The 21569-nt window shown below is 39.5% G+C and overlaps 1 protein-coding gene across 1 annotated transcript in view; it reads left to right on the top strand.

Moving 5' to 3' along the window:
• LOC148453460 (uncharacterized) overlaps positions 1-21294 on the top strand; it is a 47895-nt gene extending 26601 nt beyond the window's left edge. The window contains exons 4-5 of the mRNA XM_088462106.1: positions 20117-20136; positions 20329-21294. Of these exons, the coding sequence (XP_088318232.1) occupies positions 20117-20136; positions 20329-21294 (986 nt within the window). The remainder of the gene's footprint in view (positions 1-20116; positions 20137-20328) is intronic.
• Positions 21295-21569: the final 275 nt, after the last annotated feature.

The raw sequence follows: 21569 nt of genomic DNA, 5'->3' as shown, positions 1-21569 counted from the left end.
ATAGGTCACAGAAAAAATGATTGATTATTTTAGATTTATAACAATTATAACCTGTTGCTAAGATAGCATAAGGAATAATTTCCACAAAGCCAAGTATCCAACAGACTGTGGCCAATAGAGCACACACTCTAAAGTTCATGATGACTGTATATCGTAAGGGGTTACAGATGGCCACATAACGATCATAGCTCATAGCTGTTAGGAATAATAGTTCATTATTAAGAAAACTTCCAAAGAAATAAATCTGTGCTATGCAGCCTCCATGTGAAATAGCTCTATTTCCAGTTATACCTATGAGAATAATGTTATGTAGAGTGACTGTGGATGAGCACAAGTCAACGATGGACAGGTTCCCTAGGAAGAAATACATTGGAGTGTGGAGATGGCGATCCAGGCAGACTAGGAGAAGAATGGTCATGTTACCACCAAGAGTGATTAGATAAATTATCAGAAACAAAATGAAGACTGGAACCTGTAGCTCAGGCACATCTGTGATCCCTTTAATTATAAAATAGGACACCATGGTCTGGTTTCTGATCTCCATTTATTACGTGTTAAATAATATCTGTGGGTTAAAAGAGAAGAAGTTGTAATAATCTAAATATTTATGCTGTTATAATAATTTTTTTATTTATAAAAGTTATAGAATTTCATAATGAGGCTTAAACTTTTGTGCAATAGACAAATGTATTTTGATCATACACATTAATTAAAATCTCATTTAGATAGATTGTCCAGATAACATATACAGTGTGAGTCAATGTATTGTTTCATCTTCTCTGTGTATATTTTACTTTATATTTGTTTATATCTAGACTTGTTCTCAAATTTTATCATTTCATGAAAATGGTAGGCAGATAAATTAAGAGACTCTGTAACAATAAACAGCTGTATGGCTTGTTACTTCATTAGTAGGTTTGCCAAATTCACCTACTTAAGGTACATACAACTACTGTAGTTGATTGGTTGAAATGAAAATCTGCTAAGGTATGAAAGCAAATGACAATCAGCAATTTGTTCCCAAACGCCGGAAAATGGACAAGAACTGTTGTTTGAACAAATTGTTTAGCTCAAACATTTAACAAACTTGTCTGAACGACTATTTTCATCTGTTTTCTGGCACTTAGGAGCAAATTGCTCATCATCAGTTACTCCCATACGTTACCAGATTTTCATTCCAACCAATCAACTAGTTGGATGGTTGGACAGAAAATCTTTATGTGTGTACCCAGCCTTACTTTTGTTATGAGGGAAATGTAAAAGCATAACTTTAAAACCAAAAGAGCAAAAACAAAAATATAGGTAAACAATAGGTGAACTACCCCTTTACTGGGACAATTCTATAGACTGGGAAGTGGGTATTCACCTTGAAATGTATTAAGCAAATGAATATGTGTAAAACATGAATTTCACTTCTATCCTTTGTGATGCATAAATGAAACATATAATGTATGGGTCAGTTTACATACATAACAACACAGATACATTTTAAATTAAAACCAACAAAATTCATTGGGACAATTCCCAGGTCAGGTCAAAGGCAGCATGAAATATTTCTTTGTAGATTTACTACACATTATTCCTTTCTAAATATATTAGCTAATAACATAATTGTTTCACCCAAACATTTTTCAAAAATGTTAAGATGAATGTAACAGCGCCATTAGATAATAAATGGCTTGAAGTAATAATAACAATTTATTTACAATATAAATACAAAAATATAACTAATTAATACCCAAAGCTAAAATAAATAGATATATGCAAACTTTTCCTTAAATAAGGTAAAAAGTCCATGCATGGGACCCCTGAAAGTAATACTGAACTAATGTCCAAAAACAAGAATTGCCTATGGATTAATTACCATCTGGAGAATTCCCAGTCGGTGTGCAATGAGGTCAGAGGAATAGGGTAAAGTCCATTTAGTTACTTTAGCAGGCAGTCTTTGCAGAGTGCTGATTATTCAATGGAACCTGTAAACCCGGTCACTGACTTTTTTTTCCTATTGATCATATTGGTCAAAGATGTTGAAATGCAGGGTGTCCCCATGAGGAAATGGTAGGTGGCAATCGCCCCACAGCTTCTTTAGCAGCAAGTACAGTATCTTTCAAATTTGTACCAGCTGTTGTACATCTGTGTGTTATTTCTCACTATAGAGAACAGACCCTTTATACTCTGACACATCAGGAATAAATCCACGGGGACTAAAATGGTCTCATAGGACCAGTTATTGTACCAGCTGTCTATTCATTTTAATTGATGATTGCTGTTACACTAATTAATAGATACTTTGGCAATTGTAGATAATTCAGTCTACAAATTAGGTGGAGTCTAGGGGCCTCATTAAAAGTTATAAGTAAACATACAACTTTTGCACTCGCAGTAACATGCACCTCCATTCTTCCTGTTTTACACCTGTATATGGAGAAACATGTATCTCAACATAGTGTGCAACTTAAAATCAAGAGCATAGATGGGACCTGAGCAAAAATGTTCCATCTTGGGCTAATTTCTACTAACCTAGAATATAATGAGACTGAGTTTCTCACATTATAATAGGGCTCTACCTGTCATAATGTAAACAATATCCTCACTAGGGCAGACAATTCTGTTCAGTGTTAAATTCCAATTGGAATTCATAAAGTAGCTTCACCTAATTATATCCAACAGGGATCGAAGTAATAGCTTCACCTAATTATGTACAATTAGGATTACTATATTGGAACTATTATAGCAAGCCTTTTGGACATTATTAGGTGAAGAAGGACCCCTTCAACTACTTTAAACATTCAAATAAAACTCAATTTGTTTTTAATATTGTTTCTAGTTAATTATACAGTTTTCCATTTATTTATATTGTTCAAAATATTTCCATGCATTAGCGGTTACAATTAAATGTAATCAAACACACATAATTAAGTGTTCAGCATTATGCACCCAGTGTTTCAGGAAGATGTCGGAATTTAGAAATGATTGCTGGTTACAAGGCCGAATAAAGGCATGTGGGGGCAACATGGCAACTTAGCTGTGGGGTCCCCCTTCAAGCCACACAAAGCCGAGCCTCCCCCCCCCCCCGAAAACCCCACACAAAGACACTACTCACACATACACATAAACAGTATACACACAATAACACATATAAACACATTAACACATGCACACCAACACATATGCACAATATCACATACATACATACTGTACATATAGTACATACACACACTAAAACAGTATACTTACACTTGAAGCAGCAGCAGGTTGCAAAAGGACCCAGTGAGCACCTCCTCAATTCGTTAGGTTCCGCCCCCCGTGATTAATGACGTGATTTGCGGGGATATGGGGCAGGGCTTGCCGTATTGGCTCTGCCCCCAATGCGGCCAGCTGAGGCATCAGCGTGGGTCGGAGGTATTTAATCACAGTAAAGCTGACCCTCCCTCTCTCCATTAGACAGCCAATGCAACAGCACTGGCTGTGCTGCTCCATGCAGTCTGTTGAACGGCGCTGCTCCAGAGCTTCTACCCGGGAACAGGTGCCGCTGGACACCTGTTCTCGGCAGGGTCACATTGACCTTGTGTGGGGGCCCCTCTGTGTGTGGGGGCCAAGGGACGACCACTCCTGTTGCCCCCCCTTAATCCGGCTCTGGCTGGTTATAATTACAGAATCCAGGTTTATACTTGTTTCAGGGCCAGCACAAGTCCTAATGTATCTTTAATTTTGCAATAATTCATTCCTACTTGATCTGTTTCTGGCCAGCTGTTTCCTCAAGGCATTCTATACCAAGGGCAGAGGGTAATAGACTAAAGAGAACAGGGGACTGAAAAAATACCCAATGTTTGCAGAAAATGGCCTTATTGTAAGTGCTATATTTTAATTGACTAATTATTTTTAAATGTTCTGTGCATTCAATCAATTGTGAGTTTCCACTTAATGTACGAGTAAATCAACTAAAATATGAATTGTAGAACACTCAGAGTTTGTTCATTAACACAACTGACCAATTTTGTCTAATCTGTCCATGTGTAATAGCCTCACTGCCCATGTGTAATAGCCGCACTGCCCATGTGCAAGAGAGCCGCACTGCCCATGTGTAAGAGCCACACTACCCATGTGTAATAGCTGCACTGCCCATGTGTAAGAGCCACACTACCCATGTGTAAGAGCCGCACTGCCCATGTGTATGAGAGCCGCACTGCCTATGTGTAAGAGCCGCACTACTCATGTGTAATAGCCGCACTTCCCATGGCAAGAGAGCCGCACTGCCCATGTGTAAGAGCCACACTAACCATGTGTAAGAGCCGCACTGCCCATGTGTAATAGCAGCACTGCCTATGTTAATAGCTGCACTGCCCATGTGCAAGAGAGCCGCACTGCCCATGTGTAATAGCTACACTACCCATGTGTAAGAGCCGCACTGCCCATGTGTAAGAGAGCCGCACTGCCATGTGTAAGAGCCGCACTACCCATGTGTAATAGCCGCACTACCCATGTGTAATAGCCGCACTGCCCATGTGTAATAGCTGCACTGCTCATGTGTAATAACTGCACTGTCGATGTGTTAGAGCCACACTGCCCATGTGTAATAGCTGCACTGCCCATGTGTAAGGGCTGCACTGCCCATGTGTAATAGCTGCACTGCCCATGTGTAATAGCTGCACTGCCCATGTGTAAGGGCCGTACTGCCCATGTGTAAGAGCTGCACTGCCCATGTGTAACAGCTGCACTGAACTTGTGCAAGGGCCACACTGCCCATGTGTAATAGCTCCACTCCCCATGTGTAAGAGCTGCACTGCCCATGTGTAAGAGCCGCTCTGCAAATGTATAAGAGCTGCACTGCCCATTTGTAAGAGCCGCTCTGCCCATGTGTAAGAGCCACTCTACCCATGTGTAATAGCCGCATTGCCCATGTGTATGGGCTGCACTGCCCATGTGTAGTAGCCACACTTCCCTTGTGTAAGAGCCACACTGCCCATGTGTAATAGCCACACTGCCCACGTGCAGATCATATCTTGTGATGTTGCTTACAGTGCCACAAAAGCTGCAGTATAATTGACATGCTACTAGCATTTGGGGCGGTGATGGGCAATGATGGGCAGGGTTCCAGAAAATATATCCCACATTATGTTGGCTCCATTTACTGGGCATGCCAATGCTATTGGCGCAGCCACTGGCTTTGGCACACCCAGGAAATGAGGCCGCCACACTCCCATTTTCTGGAACGCTGCCTGTCACCATCCCCCAATGCCAGCATCATGTCAATCATGCTGCGGCTTTTACAGGACATTGCGAGCGGCATCACAGGATATGATCTGCACATTACGCCATGTGTAAATAATGAACATTCCTTTTGGCCTACATTGATGAAGATTTTCCTGTTTGACAAATTGGAATAAAAATGTTTTAAAAGTTGTATTTTATCCCTATCTTAGGGATAAAATTACTAAAATTCGAGTTTGGTCAAGTTGACAATCTCGGGTGAGTTTAGGCATGTTTTTCATCTTGCAAATTTACTGAAGCCAAACTCAGGTGAGTTTGGGAGAGAGTTCTTTAATCTCACTCGTAAAACTCGGGTGAGATTGCAAACTCAAATCTTTTCACCATCGGGCAAACTCGGAAGTACTTTTCATGAAAAAGATGCAGTTTGCAAATTTACTAAGATTCGAGATTTCAATCTCGGGTGAGATTAGAGCAAACTCACGGAGAAATTGAAGTTTCAAACACTCACCCTCCTAAGCTGGGAATTTGCCAGAAACATACACAGGTGATTTTTGTATGTTTCTGCATGTGTAGTTAATGTATAATGTTTTTTTTATAAAAAAACGATGTAGGGTCCCCCCCAAAATCATAACCTGCTCCGTACTGGTCAGCCAGACCTGGTTCCAAAAACTATGGGGACCAAAACGAGTAGGGTTCTCCCGTAATCAAGGACCCACCAGCACCTGGCTGCAGGGCCAGTGCTGGTTTTAAATATAGGTAGGAAAAATTGCGTAGGGGTCCCCCTATATTTAAAACCAGCACTGGACCCAAACTGACTGGGGTGTAATGCTACAGCCAGGAGACTCTATTACCGGGTCTCCAGGACCAAAGCATTCTCATCCCAAGCTGGTAAGGCCAAGCCGGGGATTTCAGGGGAGGTGGGGACCCCCATAAGAAGGGGTCCCCCCTCTCCCAAAACTCCAGGATTGGTCTAGAGCTCAGGGCTCTTCCCTGCACCCCTGGGCTGTGAGTATGGGGGTAATAATGTTTAAAATAGTAGAAAACTATTGTATTTTACAGTGGAACTACATGTGCCAGCATGTCTGCCCTTTTGCACTTGTGGAACTACATGTGCCAGCAGGCGGCTGGCACTTGTACCCCCACTGTAAAATAAATAATTAAAAAACCACAGTACACACCAAAAAATCCAGTAAAATTTTATTCCATACACCTACTGTATCCCACTCACACATACCTACCTGTACCAGCTGGTCTGTCAATTTCTCCATGTAGATTCCATGGATGTACCTGGAAAAAAGATCCCATACTCACCTCCATCCTGGCACCGCTCTCCTAAGCATTCAAGTAACTTGGCAAAATAAGAAAACGACTTCCGCGAACCATATGAACAAGCTAAAGTATATGTTGTAACAAATACTTACACCTCGCGAAATGACATATGACCCGTATCATCTGTTAGTTCCCACAGGCCACTAGCCAATCAGTGTCTGCTTTATATGTAGCAGCCGCTCATTGGCTGGTTACACGTGGGTAAGTGTCTATTTCTCCTATATAAGTTATTTTGGAGCTACAGTACATTTTGCACAATATCCACTGGCAGCCTTTGGCATGCTTATCCATGTAGTACCACAAGTAAAAGCATGCACAACTGTCAGTGGCTGCCACGACTTACAGGTACATGTAGCTTCACAAATGTTTTGGCCATTGTTGCATATTTGTCACTCCAGTGATCGCTATGTTTTATTATTACTATTATTCTAGTACACACCACCCCAGGAATCTCATTGATATTCAGCACAGGGTTGGGTGACTCTAGGAAAAGTGCCCATTCATTCATCTTTTGCAGTTCCCCTTTATAGTTTGCATTCCTGGGCAGAGGGGACTGTAATTGGTTGGCTTTGTGAAAGGGGGAGACTATGCAGCTAGGTTTATAATTTTATCAGTCTAACCTGCCCAAGCCTATAGTTGTCTACCCACTTAACAGGAGACCTCATGCAGTTTGTACTCTTACACTTTAGGTAACCAATCAAAATCTAGAGAAAAAATGAAAGGGGCTACAGTGTATTTCATCATTTATTTAGTAATTTAACTGCAAAGATATGTCAGTATGCAATATCGGGATGCAATATCAGGATGCAATATCAAGTTAATGATGATGACTGTCCAATCTTTGCTCCAGCAATAGCTTTAAGCTCTAGCTGCATCTACACCATGGATTTTAAGTACTACATATTTCAGACATTCAAAGCACATGTTAAACAAAGCAAATGTTCAGACACATTTCTGCATCTACACTTGGTTTATACTGCACTTGTATGTTTATGATAAAGACTTATACTTGTATGTAAATGAGATAATCTTATACGTATGTTTGAATTGGCTTTCTTTAAAAACATTCTACAAATTTTCTCCTACAGGGCAATGTTTTAAGGATTTATGTGCATGACTGCATGTGGGATATATAAATTAAATCACCTGTGGGTGCTTTGGTAATCCTCCAACATAGTTGGGAATCTTGCTAAGAGATTTGAGAATTTATTATCTGAAAGCATACATCCGCCCATGGGCGTAACTACCATAAGTGCAAGGGGTGGAGCTGCTATGGGGCCCAGAGCTAAGAGGGGCCCAACTTCCTTGTCAACGTTACATGTGTAATATACATTTTTTACCATTGAGTGCTACATAGGGGTCCTTAGAAACTTTTGCTATGGGTCCTTCATATACCAAGTTACACCCCTGCATCTGCCATTACAAACTGACCAATGCAATTGATATAAAAAAAACATGCATTTTATTGATTGGAAATTAAAATCAGCTCTGTATTTATATAAAACTGGCAAAATATTATATCTACAGTAGTCCATCCCTATGGTTTCTTTAAAGCGGGATTTATAATTTTCTCCACCACCAAGATTAATTTAGTAATGCACGTCTGCATGGGTTTGTTAGCCAAAATTGCAGGATCTGTGGATGCACAATACTTTTTATTGATATTTATTGCCAGTGCCAGTAGGCTTCTTTCACCATTGACTGACACTAAAGTAATGCATGATGCATTTCTGTATAATCTTTAATAGCACAAAGGTGTGGTAGTAAATATGAACACATGGGGTAATGGCTAAAGGATAGTCCTAGAATGCCCCCCAGCTCCATTTTCATTTGTCCTAAAATTAGGACTGTGACCTTACAAATTGTGAGACAACTCTCTACTATATATTGTTTTTTTCCTTCTATCTACCTATGGCCGAAACTAAAATGATTTATCTATATGCAAGTCTTAGTTGTCGTGTTTGCCCCCTACTGTGTACAAATGACAATGTTAACTATGTATTGGTCCATTTTGTGTTATGTGTGACTGTGTACATGTTTGCCAAATATTGCATCTGGAATGGTGGCCATGTTGTGCTCATCCAAGTGTGTCCACAAGACTATACTTTATGATGCCAGATCTTGCTCTGTCTTTCATTATTTACCTTTGCTAGAAACATTACAACTTGGCAATTAATTAATTTATTAAATTATATTTCTTCCTTACACAGCAAGGTTACTGATTTATGTTTGGGAGGTAGTTAAAAAGTTGACAGTGATGCTGTTGACAGTCAAAATATTGACAACGTCATGTTGATGGGAGAGTGCCAACATGGTATTAATGCTATTTGAAGTATGTGAACTGTGACAGCATTATAACTTAAACATGATGCTTTACCATCATGTTCACACAGTTCAAATACTTTAAATAACATGAGTACCACATCTGTATTCTCTTGTCGACATGTTGCTATTGAAATTTAGACTGTCAACAGCAGTGGAGCTGCATCACAGTCCAAGATTCAAATAGGGGAGCCATACCAACTGCCCTTCCAAATACTTCAAACATTGCCTGCCAGGACTCAATTGCATTTGGTCTGTCTCCCATTTTTGACTATTGGCCTGTGCTACAGCCACACCTCTGGAGCTGCCACTGGTCAACAGTGTCACTGATGGCGAATCATAGACAACCCTTATTGTTATATAAACAGATTGCTCAAAGTGGTCACCTATGTGTGCTGTATCGAGTCAGTCTCATGCGTATGATCCTGTAATGAACTAAAGAAGTTCTGTATGTAAAATTAAATGAGGGAAAAAGACAAAAATTGTAACACTAAATGTATATTTATTATGCTAGACAAAAAGCACAATACTCCTAATTACTAAACATAGAAAATTATATAGAGATATTAAAACTTAAAATAGAAATAAAAATAAATGAATGTAGAGATGACCAAAAAATAACTCAAAAACACCAAAAAAAACACTAAAAAAAATGTAACTGAAAAAACTGATGAAACTGATGGGTGTGCCCCACCGGTTACACCCTTGGTGACCTGGGAAGTGAGTCAGCTCTTTTAGGGAGCGGACTGTCTGTAGTATACCTACATGACCCTAGGTACCATATGTTTGCAAAAATGTCTGAATAAAAAGGGGTGAACGAAGTCTCAGCCCTAGAATGATGACATCAGAACACTATATAGGTGATGGGGCTGAAAAACACCTTCTATAGATGACAGTTAAACCGGGAGAAATCAAGGTCCTAGGTGAGCCCCTATAGGGGGTGACCTATCATATTAAATAAATGTCAACTGCAGAGGTATCTGGTGAGATAAAGAAATGTCTGCTTTTTCCACAATTAAGAAGATAGAATAATCTGCAATAATCTGGTTCACTGGCTCCACAGTGGTTCTACAGACTTCATGCTCCAGGTGACTGCAGTGGTTCCACAGACTTCATGCTCCAGGTGGCTCTGCAGTGGTTCAACAGGCTTTAGAGTGCTGTTTCAGGCACCCCACAGGAGAAATGCAGGTGTCACTGGGCAGCGACAGTGCCACACCCTTTGAACTGCACCCTGGGTGGTGATGGTTGTAATGGTGATCCCAGGCTATGACCTCGGTCGCAGCGCTGTGATTGCAGATGCATTAAGGAGGTTTCAGATGCTTGTGTGCGGCTTTGCAATTCCATCCTCTGCTGAGTCAAGCCCTTAGTACTGTATGAAACTTTTGTTTGGTTGATGAATGTTCAAATGCTGAGCCAATGGAGATGAATGTACAATTCACACATTTAAGGCATTGGTAGCTTCCAGGTTTGGTGGTGAGCCATGTTCGTTGCTGTGGTAGTCGATGCATGGAACAATCTGTGTCAACTAATAGGTCTTTCAAATTAGGGCCCCTTTTATAGGCAAATCTTGGTCTGTGCTGAATGCCTTTGAAAGCACTGGTTCTGTGGACAATTATATAAGACATTTTTCTTGATATACATAGATGCTACCATGTATGTACTACAAAAACTGAACATTTCAGGTGCTGATTTGGCTTCATCCAATATTTTAAGTCGTAATGATTCCTGAGAAAGTGAGCTCACGCTCATCACAGCATCTTTCACATCATTTCTGTTGTACTGTTTTTGTGTAATGTTTTGTAAAGGGTGCATCCGATTATTGTCATTAGAGGTAATCCTTAGTACTCTAAGGAGTTGGGAGTACGGTAGTCCCTTTTTTAAGGATTCTGGATGGAAACTTGATGTGAACAGCATTGTATTTTCATCAGTTGGTTTAGTGTAAATGAAGGTAGAGAGAAGATTATCTTTCAACAAAATAATGAAATCCAAGAAATTGATGGTGGTCCTACTGAAGGACATGCTGAAATGTATGGTACTTGGTAGATGATTAAGGTGATGAATAAAGGTAAGTAGTTTCTCCTTAACACCATGCCAGAGTAAAAAATGATCATCTATGTATCTGATGTCTAGACTGATATTAGATGAAAATTCTTTACAATAAAAAATGTTTTCTTTCACTGTCCGCCTTGAACAAACTGGCATATGATTGTGCCATGTTTGAGCCCATAGTGGTACCCTGTTGTTGAATTTAAAAAAATATTTCCAAAAAGAAATAAATAACTTAAAGAGGGTGACATCGATAAAAAACATAAGGTATTCAGATGGTGGACCTTTGTATTCTGGATTTGTCAAAATGGCTTTGTGACATGCTTCTATCCCCAGTTTATGTGGAATACTTGTATACAGACTACTGACATCCAAAGCAAAAAGTATTAAAAATATCTATTGCCACATAGGGTTAACAAACCAAGTAATACCGCAAATATAGCACATACTTAATTAGTTTAAGCACCATCCTGTGTCACCATGCACCATATGGGTCATATTAAATGTGTCACATATCACCTTGCTAGGTTCAGGTACTTGACATGGCAGTGCCACTTTGCTGCCATCATGAATTTGGTGGGTCACCAAAAGCCTTCCCTCACTATCAGTCCCTTCAGTCAGTAATGTTGGTAGGGTTCATGCTGCACTCTTTCCCATACCAGGCGCTGCCATCTTGGCCATGTCACATGATATCATTTCAACCAATTAGGTCTGCAGTTCTGACCACCTAACTTGTACAGGTGGTCAGAATTGAAGGGTGCCATATTTAAATCACCTACTACATTCTGACCTTTGTCAGAACAATATAACCCTGGCTCCAGGCTTAAGTTGCAGTTCTGATCTTGTTGAGTTTACCTGTGCAGTTATCATCAGCCTTGCAGTCCTGTTCTGCTCATCTCACCTACACAGCCTCAGCCATATCTCTGTTCTGTTCACCACTGCAGCCATCATCATAGTTTCCTATCCTAATGAACACACCAATACTCTCTGCTGTTGCAACTAAGTAGCACTGTCTTCTATCGCCAATGCAGACACCAGTATGCTGTACTGTTGCAGTTAAACAGTGTTATCCACAATCACCAGTACTATTTGCTGCACAGTAATCAGTGCTGTCTTCAACAGCCATTGCAGTCTCCGGCTCTCATCAGCACTTCAGCCTCCAGCAGTCTGCTGATATCCTCACTGTATTGCTCACTAAGCAAAGTGTAACCAGTACACTGCTTTGTTGCTTCATCCTGTAGGACCACTTCCTCTTGTGACCCACCCTTCTTAGAACATCTGTACCAGTAGAAGCCATGTTCTCCCTCTCATGACAAAGAGATTCATAAAGCCCCCACTGCACTCACACCCCAGCTACCCCTATGGTCCATGAACCGAGTTCACTTCATTCTAGAGCTCTGACAACATAAGGTTGGAAAGGGCACTGTGTCAGGTAATATGGGGGAAGTAGACATGTTCTACATCATGTCTTGTATCAGTCTGAGGGAGGATTCATGTGGTGTGGGGTGAAAGTATATGGGGGATGGAGTAGGGGATGTGTCAGGTAATGTTGGGAATGTAGTCATGCATATAAAGAAGCAATGTTTTGCTGTCCTAGACATGAGGGGATTCTAGGCAGACATAAAAGGGGATGAAAGGACCCCGAGGGATATAAAGGAGCATCAGGGTGTTCTGGGATGGCATATAAGACCATGATTTGGATCTGTGGCATATTAACTGGTATCAGGGTGCTCTGGATTGGCATACTGTATATGAGCATGATTGGGATCTGTGGCATATATAGATGCATGAGGAGGCTGACAGCTGGCATATATGGGCATGATGGGGTTTTTTATTAGAATGGCAAGAAAATAAATTGAAATCACACAAAATAAATGTCTGTAACCCTGCCGCGGTTTGGACCACTTCCCTGGCCACACCTCCTATATTTAAGGCAAAATCACTAGACAATCAATTGCAAAATGACTTCACAAAACATATATTTTTTTATTTAAAAATATAAATTGCCAAATAAATGAACATGCAGTTACATAAATGACAAGTTAGCTTGAGGATAAAACATGTCAGAAAAAGAGGTGGTTGAGATAGGTGTGACAGCTCAAATAAGAGCTAACTTGCCTGTCATTGTGTAAAAATGGAGAAACAGAGATTCAGCATATACTGTACATATAAATGCAGAAGGAACAGCTTGCGTGTTTCACAGAGGTAGAAGAATTTCTAAGGAGCAGTGGCAGATATAACCTAGGTGTTGCATGGCTGTAGCCCCCTCAGTAAAATCTGCCACCCAAGCGTAGTTAATAAGTGTTTTCAATGGCAGTGGAAGTGACTGCCCATTGGAAGCGTTACCGACTAATTAAATGTAGAAGAGACAGTTGCAGGAGGAGGGGTTTTCTTACCCCTGGGACGGCCAGTCCATACCGTGATTAAAACAGAGAGCTCTTCCAGTGCACCTGGCAGATGCTGCAACATTCCCGATCTCTAAAAGGACTTCACGCAGCACAGAAAGACGCAGCCTATCTCAGGCAATATGAAAAGGGCTGCCACTGCTAAGGACTATCATATAATCATAACCTTCATTAGTCATATAACACTTAGATCCTTAGATCTAGTAGGAGATTCATTTTAGCAACAACATAAAGATTTTGACTTGTTCTCACACTAATTAATATACGCATATTGCATCTATACAACTCAAAAAATCAGACCGTACATAGAAAAAACTGTTCTCTCTACAATGGAGAATAATTTCCATAAGAATACTAAGGCTTATTGACCCGCATTAACAATTTTATAAAATGTATCTAAGAAAATGTCCTAGTGTTAGGATCCGTGGGAGTGGATCATCTTGGTGGCAGGTCCCAGTCATAGTTGCGACTGATACACTGCGTCATGTCTTGATCCATGTTCCCGATGTTGCAGTTACCTCTTTTGGTGTGTTCCCCCATAGAAGCAAAACCCAACGCTTCACAGTAAGCTCATAAAAAATGGGAACTAGACTAACCTTCTCATTATGCCTGTACACATTAGACATGACTTTACCTCACCACTACTATCAGTGCATTTGACCAGTTACTTAGGATTACTGGTCTGCTGACCATCAGACATTGTGATGGCTAGAGCTCCGCCCCTCACAGCTAGCTGTTTCTTAAATTCCCAGGACCTTCTTCTCCAGCGCTTATACCTACAACTTGGCTGTGAGTTCACCGCACAATATTCCATCTGTTCCAGCAATATCTATCTGTCGAATTTGTATTACTAAAACTATAGCATCATATTACTTTGGTTAATCTGCCATTCACGGATATTTATATGTAGGACTGTGAGACTTTGACCACCTAGATATTCCCTAACTGCTAAATACTATTTGTTTGCAGTGTTATACATTTTGGTTCTACAAAGACTATCTTTTATTATTAACACAGCCATTTGCTAATCATTATGAGGTGATATTGTTATATGTGCTCTCATGCTTTAATTTTTATCTTTGTGTTTTTATGTACTATGTACTGATTTTTATTGTACATTGTTTTACATATTAAAACATTCCTTATAGATATGTGCGGTTCAGTTTTCCTGAAAAATGAACACGTCCAAACTTTGGGGTTCCGAGTACATTAAAGTGCCAGCTCAGATCACTTTTGGGGTTCCAAGTAGAACCAGGCCCCAGCTTGGGTCTGCTGTCAGATCAGAACTTGGATTTAATAACCCAATCTCAGGGGGTTTGGATTGTATGTAAACAGAATCAATTTACATGATTTTAGCTGTTTTTTACCAATTTAAAAAAATCCCAAACCAAACCGAATCCGAACCGAAACACTTGAGGGTGGTTTTGCCAAAACCAAAACCTTAACATTTGGGGATGATTTTGTCAAAATCAAAACTCGGGGCTCCATGCACTTTTCTTATTCCTTATTGGTACATCTGACTCCTGTTAACCAGTTATTTATTGTAAGGATATAGGGTCTAATCAGTGCTGCCTAATCTAGCTGGTTCCCTTTTTAAATGCTTTTTAGCATATGTAAACCCACACACTATTAACTTTCAGGCTAGCAGCAGCTTATCCTTTTTTTTGACTAATTGGTAGATTGCGTTACATTTATATTACTTTTTTAGACTGGTACTATTTAAGTTGTTAAAAAAAAACTCTGGGCCTAATTCAGAGGCGCTCGCTGTTTTCTCTTCCCCTTTATTAATAAATAAGTATTTCTGGCCCCACAGATTCATAACTAAAATTATCTGGTGCCCCATGTATTAATAATTACCTTAATGCAGGTTTACTTGGTGCCCTTTTTAAAAAAAAAAAAAAATCTGGTGCCCTCTTATTAATCAATAAGTTTATCTGGTCTCTCCTTATTAATAATAATAAAGTTTGTTGCCCTTCCTACTAAAGGGTCATATATTATGCTCTCAGTGTAAACAATAAAAATAATAGAGGCTCATTAATTTTTCAATACTATTTGTGACTATTATTGTTTTTTTGTGTGCTGTAAACTTATTAAAAAATAATGTTCCTACAAAATTTCTGAAGTGTTTTGATTATTATACTTAAATTTCTTTTTTGATCTGAGACTGTCCAAGGGGATTAAAAAAAGAACCCTAATGAACTGATCTTTGGCTCCTAAAGATGTGTCCTTATACACTTAGGGCCATATTCAATTAGGAGCGAAAAGTCCACTGCCGGACTTTTCGGCGTCATCGGAGGTTTTGCCGGCGAAAACTTAGTGGTGAAGAATAGCATTTTGCTACTTTTTTTTTTTTTTAAATAAGTAGTCCCATCAAATTTGGGGTACATGAAAATGGGCACAAGCATATTTAAAAAGCGCCAAAAATGCACCTTCAGCAAGCAGCTACATCAAAAATACACCTCCCCCTTACTTGCAGACCCCCCAAAGGCTATTTCGCTAATTTTTGAATTTGTACCCCCATTTTTAAAAAATTTCACCCACTTTTTCAAAGTGCTTTTTTGGGGTGTCCTTTGTGTTTTTTTATGTGTTTTTTAATGCAGTTTGCATCATGGGGGGTGTACAAAGGGTACAGAGGGGTTTCCGCACCTCTGCACCCCAAAACCCCAATTTTGCACTTTTTTCCGCCGGGTATTCATAGGCGGAACTTTTTTGCCTATTACATTGCATTGCGTTTTCGCAATGAAAACGGCGAAAATGACGTCATCGGCGAAATCGGCTTTTCGCTCCTAATTGAATACGGCCCTTAGCATCTTTATGCCATAGTGTAGCAAACATTTTCACTAAATCTTGCATCTTAGCCACATCGTAGCCACATACAAAGCCGTACCACAGATGTTAGGTTGCAAAGAAATCGGTACAACCTATGTACAAAGATGAAGATTCAGCATAAATGGGAGGGAGGAAAAACCTTGGCCCCTACATTCAGAACATATTTAATACAGATTTGCGAGTTAGACTGACACAGATGTACAAGTACTGTACTGCAAGCCCCAGAAGTCAATGTATACTAGTTTTGACACTTCCATTTTTAACAATGCAAGTAAGATGCAGATTTTGAAAAAAGTCGCGAGGGCCCTAGCATGCCAAGAGGGGCTAATTGACATGCCTAGAGCAAATGTCTCACATCTGTATTTTACAGACATGCAGCCTATCAGGAGTGGTCTTTCACTTTGAATAATTATAGACCATGCCTGATTGTCTATCTGTCTTTAATTTACATACATCTTTAAATATAAATAATTCAATTTGTTTTGTTCTCTGGGCCTGATTCAAACCCGGTCGCAAGCGCTGAGCGCTCGCAACCAGGTCGATGGTGGCCCAGAGCGCATGCGCACGACAGAGCCGGCTCCGTCGTGCGCATGCGCGAGACCCGGATAGCGATGGGCCATCGCTCCAGGTCTCGCACCAAAGGGGGCATGCTGTCGATGTTGAGTGACAGCATGCCCCCTTTGGTGAGCAGGCCGGGGGGGTGGCTTCCCAAACGGAGGCGTTCCAGTGGAGAGATTCTGGCTCTGTTAGAGCCAAAATCTCTCTGGGGCTTGCGGCAACGAGACCCTACCACAAGGGTCTCGTCACAAGCCTGATGGTCACGATGGTCTTCACCATCGCGACCATCATCATGGCCACTCGCTATAGCTGTGCGTGGTCACCCACAGCTATGCGAGCGGCCTTTCTAAAAAAAAAAAAGACCGGCCCTGATTCAGAGCGAGCGCTCTATCAGAGTGACCGGCTCTGAATCAGGGCCTATGTGCATAATAATGTGTTCCAATTTTTCACTCAATATTTCTAGAAAAATAGACTAAACAATACTTCATTTTCTTGTAGTTAAAAAATAAATCATATTCTCTAAAGTACTCTGGAGCACACTGGAAATGTGCCCTAGTGTTTTAACACCTTTAGAGAACTGTCCCTAGGTAAACCTCAAAACTATTTAATCTTTTGCTTTGAGCATAGACATAAGCAAAGCATGATAGCCATTGCCAGCAGGTTAGTGGAAACGGTCATAATTGCAATATACGAAACAAATGTAATTTCAGAGACACATTTGCTAATGTCATCAGCTTTTGTTCTATAATAGCTCAGCCACTATGACAATTGTATTTTTTTTTTTCGACAGCCAGTTCAAATGTACTTTATTGAACTAACAAACTAACTTCATATATTGAGGAATTATGTGAAAATGTAGATGGGATCGTGTTTGCTGAGGAACGGGCAGTGATAGAATTGTGCCACACAGAGAGTTTTGAATTGGAGCCAAAAAGGTAAATTTTTGTCTCATCTGACCACAAATTCTTATCTCACAACTGGGCAACTCTAATGTTATCTGGTCGCTCATGATGTGCTTTTATGTTGTTTTTCTTCAGTAATAGTTTCTATCTTGTCACACTCACTCCAGTCTCAGCCACTGAACTCTGTAGCTCCTTAAAAGTGATAGTTGGCCTCTCTGTGGCTTCCCTTACAAATCCTCTTGCTATAGATGTGTTCTCATACTCTTAGTGTCTATGGGGTCTATTTATGAAGCCTTGGATGGAGATAAAATACCAGCCAATCGGCTCCTAATTGTCATTTTTCAAACATAGCCTGTGACATGGCAGTTAGGAGCTGATTGGCTGGTACCTTATCTCCATTCACATTATACCCATCCGAGGCTCAGTAAATATACCCTTATATACCATATGGTGCAAGACATGTGGCGCAACTAAGACGCTCCCATAGAAGTAACGTACCATATCTTTCTTACATTTTGCATTGAAGAAGCAGCAAAAAGCTGCTCACGGGGCACAATTCAGAGATTTACACAATGCCAATTTTTACGCAAATCAAGTGAATGTTTGGCATTGCACATGCATGTAAGCTGCACTGCGTATGTGCATCCATTGTTTTGCGATTGCACTCACACAGAGGATTCATTCACAAAGTAAGTGACAGGTAGTCAGCGTTTGGGGGAGGTAATGGTTAGGCAAACACCGGCGTGTCAGACCATTTAAACACCATTTAATGGGCTTGCATAAATTGGCTAATACAATCTCCTTCACAGAATGAGAGCTCTCTGCATGTCAGGTGAGACTTGACTTACAAGCTGCGTGACTATCCGATCTGCATCAATGTTACCGATGTTTATACGGATACACATCATCAGACAGATATGAGAAGGCAGCAGTGGGCGTCCCTATGCTCATGTAAGCTTGGTAATATTAGCATACTTTTGCAGCTGCATTCCGTGTGAAATTGCCGCTGCGCTTGCATTAGCGTGCATCTCTGAATCAGGCCCACGGTGTACTAGAGAAGCAGGGTTGCGACATTAACCACACAGGAAATAGTTTTACACATGTACAAAGTCGCAGTGTAAGCACAATGGAACTTTGCGTGATGTAAATCAGCAGTCACTCACATCAAAGCCCTTTTTACACAGATTCAGGCTCAGTGGCACACAGATGTACAAATGTGGCACATCGAATTTCACATGTAGAGGATAATTGAAAGCCATTTGTTAGAGTAATATCACCTCTCTGTGTGAACTTGGAGCTTCCACAACACAAGGGGTGAACATTTATGCACCATTTTTCAGATTTTATTTAAAACAAAAAAAATCTGCAAACAAACAATAAATTATGAGTTTTAAAATGTACTTCCGGTGTCTAATTTGCAATAAAAATACTGTCTGTGTAAGTGTCATTTGAAACACAGGCATATCTATTGACTTTTTAGGGGGTTGAATAATTTGGACCATATCAAGATTTTAAAATATTTCAAAATTACTCCCACCCAAAAAGAAAAAATGTTTTGTAATGACTAAAGATTGCATAAACTTCAGTAAAATGTCATGTGCATTTTATGAACTGTTTGTATATTACATTGATCCTGCTAACTTTTCTGGTATATTATTATTATTATTATTACTATTATTATTATTATTATTAGATTGATGATGCTGATTATATATTTATTTATGTATTTATTTATATAATGCAATCAATTTATCTAGAGCTGTACAGAGAATACATTTCATTCACATCAGTCCCTGCTCTATTGGACTTACAGTATAAATTCCCTTACATATAAAGGCACATACATACTTGTGTTAATTTTGTCAGCAGCTGATTAATTTACCAATATGTTTTTGGAGTTGGCAGGAAACCGGAGCACTCGGCAGAAACTCAGTCAAACATGTGGAGAACATAAAAACCCACAGATAGGCCATAAATTTAACTAATGACATCAGTGCTGTAAAGCAGTAATGAGTAACCATTTTGCATTATATATATATATATATATATATATATAATTTATTTATATATATAAAAAAAAAAAATTCCAGACTGACTGACTGATCAAACCCCTGGACCTAGAAACATGTAATTCAGAAAGTATATGCCTTTCATGATGGAGACACCGACTATACAAGTATTATCGAAATTTGACTCCTAAGGGGGTAAAAACGGCTAAAATCCCCCACCCTTTGAGATATCCTAACTTTACAGATAATTTATAGTAGAAACAATGGAAAGCATCATCTAACTTGTTAGTGAAATTGTATTGTTAGCGTCCTAAATAGCTACTAGACCAAGCTTGTAATAATTGTTCTCAATCATTTTGGCATCTAAATTTATGATATTTTATGCAAATATGTAGATAAATAAAAAACACCTGAATAAAATTATGTTTCCCAAATAAATTTTATATTTTTTGTAGAAAATGCATAAAAAAATTTAATAAACTGTTGGTGAAATTGCATTTTATAGCTGCTGATAACAAAGTGTTGGTAAGTTAGTTAAGGAAAACAGTAGTCAATGTGCATTTCAAACATTAATTGATCATGCCCGGTTAATGGATAAAGGTTAGATAATACTACATTTTGTTTTATTTTTAAAGCAAATTTTTCTTTAATTTGTTTAGAATTTTTAACCTATATTATGATTGATTAATTTGTTATTACAAGTTTTTTTAAAATTAGCAACAAAAGACAGCAATGGAACAAAAGAATCTGACCCTCGTGACTTACTTCATAATTAAAGGAATCTCAGATGTTCCAGAACTGAAGACTCCAATTTTCCTTTTGGTTCTACTTATCTATCTAATGACTATTGGAGGCAATGTGACCATTCTTCTCCTAGTCAGCCTGGATCACCATCTCCACACCCCCATGTACTTCTTCCTGGCTAATCTGTCCTTATTAGATATATTTTCCACGACTGTCACCCTTCATAATATTCTTGTGATGTTTATAACAGGGGATAACACAGTCTCATATGCCAGTTGCATGTCGGAGATGTATATTTTTGGATTCCTCCTTTGCGATGAGCTGCTACTATTGACCGCCATGAGCTATGATCGTTATGTAGCCATCTGTAATCCTTTGCATTACCATATGGTCATGAACCGTCTGCTCTGCATTCTGCTGGCTATTGTCAGTTGGCTACTGGGTGTTTTAGAAGTGATCCCCTATATTATACTTTTGTTGGGTTTTACCTGTTACACATCCAACATAATAAATCACTTCTTCTGTGATCTGGTTCCTCTCATGATTCTTTCCTGCAGTGACACCACAGCTTTGGAGATTTTGAGCGTGACAGAAGGACTACTCCTAATTACATTCACTCCCTTTATTTTGACATTCATATCATACATTTTCATCATTTCTACCATACTGAGGATCCATTCCAGCACTGGCAGACGTAAAGCCTTTTACACATGTTCCTCTCACCTCACCGTAGTCATCCTGCTATATACCATTCTCTTCATACAGTATTTGGTGCCAACATCATTGGATACTACAAAGTCCAACAAGTTTTTCTCCTTATTTAATACAGCCTGTATACCGATTCTACATCCACTGATCTACAGCTTAAAAAACAAAGATGTCAAATCAGCAATGATACGAAGATTAAGATGGTTTAAATGTTTTAAAGGGTTTAAGTGACAAATTTGTTCCCAAGTTAAACTGTCCCATAGTGGGGCATATTTATCAATTATCAGGTTTTAGACCCAATAATTGAAATTTCTAATCAGCGCTATTCGCAGCAATAAGGGATTAAATAACAATCAAATGTATGAATATATAACCACATAGACTCTCTTCATTCCTCTATTGGTACTCCAACACATGTGCAGTTTGCTGACCATGCATGTCCAGTGGCCATTGCCATGGATGGTTCCAGGGAATCCCTCTCCCAAAAAGTTTTGCAAAATGTAGCC

Source organism: Taudactylus pleione, unplaced genomic scaffold, assembly GCF_031769625.1.
Source record: "Taudactylus pleione unplaced genomic scaffold, aTauple2 ptg001150l, whole genome shotgun sequence".
NCBI classification, from domain to species: Eukaryota; Metazoa; Chordata; class Amphibia; order Anura; family Myobatrachidae; genus Taudactylus; species Taudactylus pleione.
The sequence above is the reverse complement of the archived record's forward strand: the minus strand, read 5'-3'. Positions and strand labels throughout refer to the sequence as shown.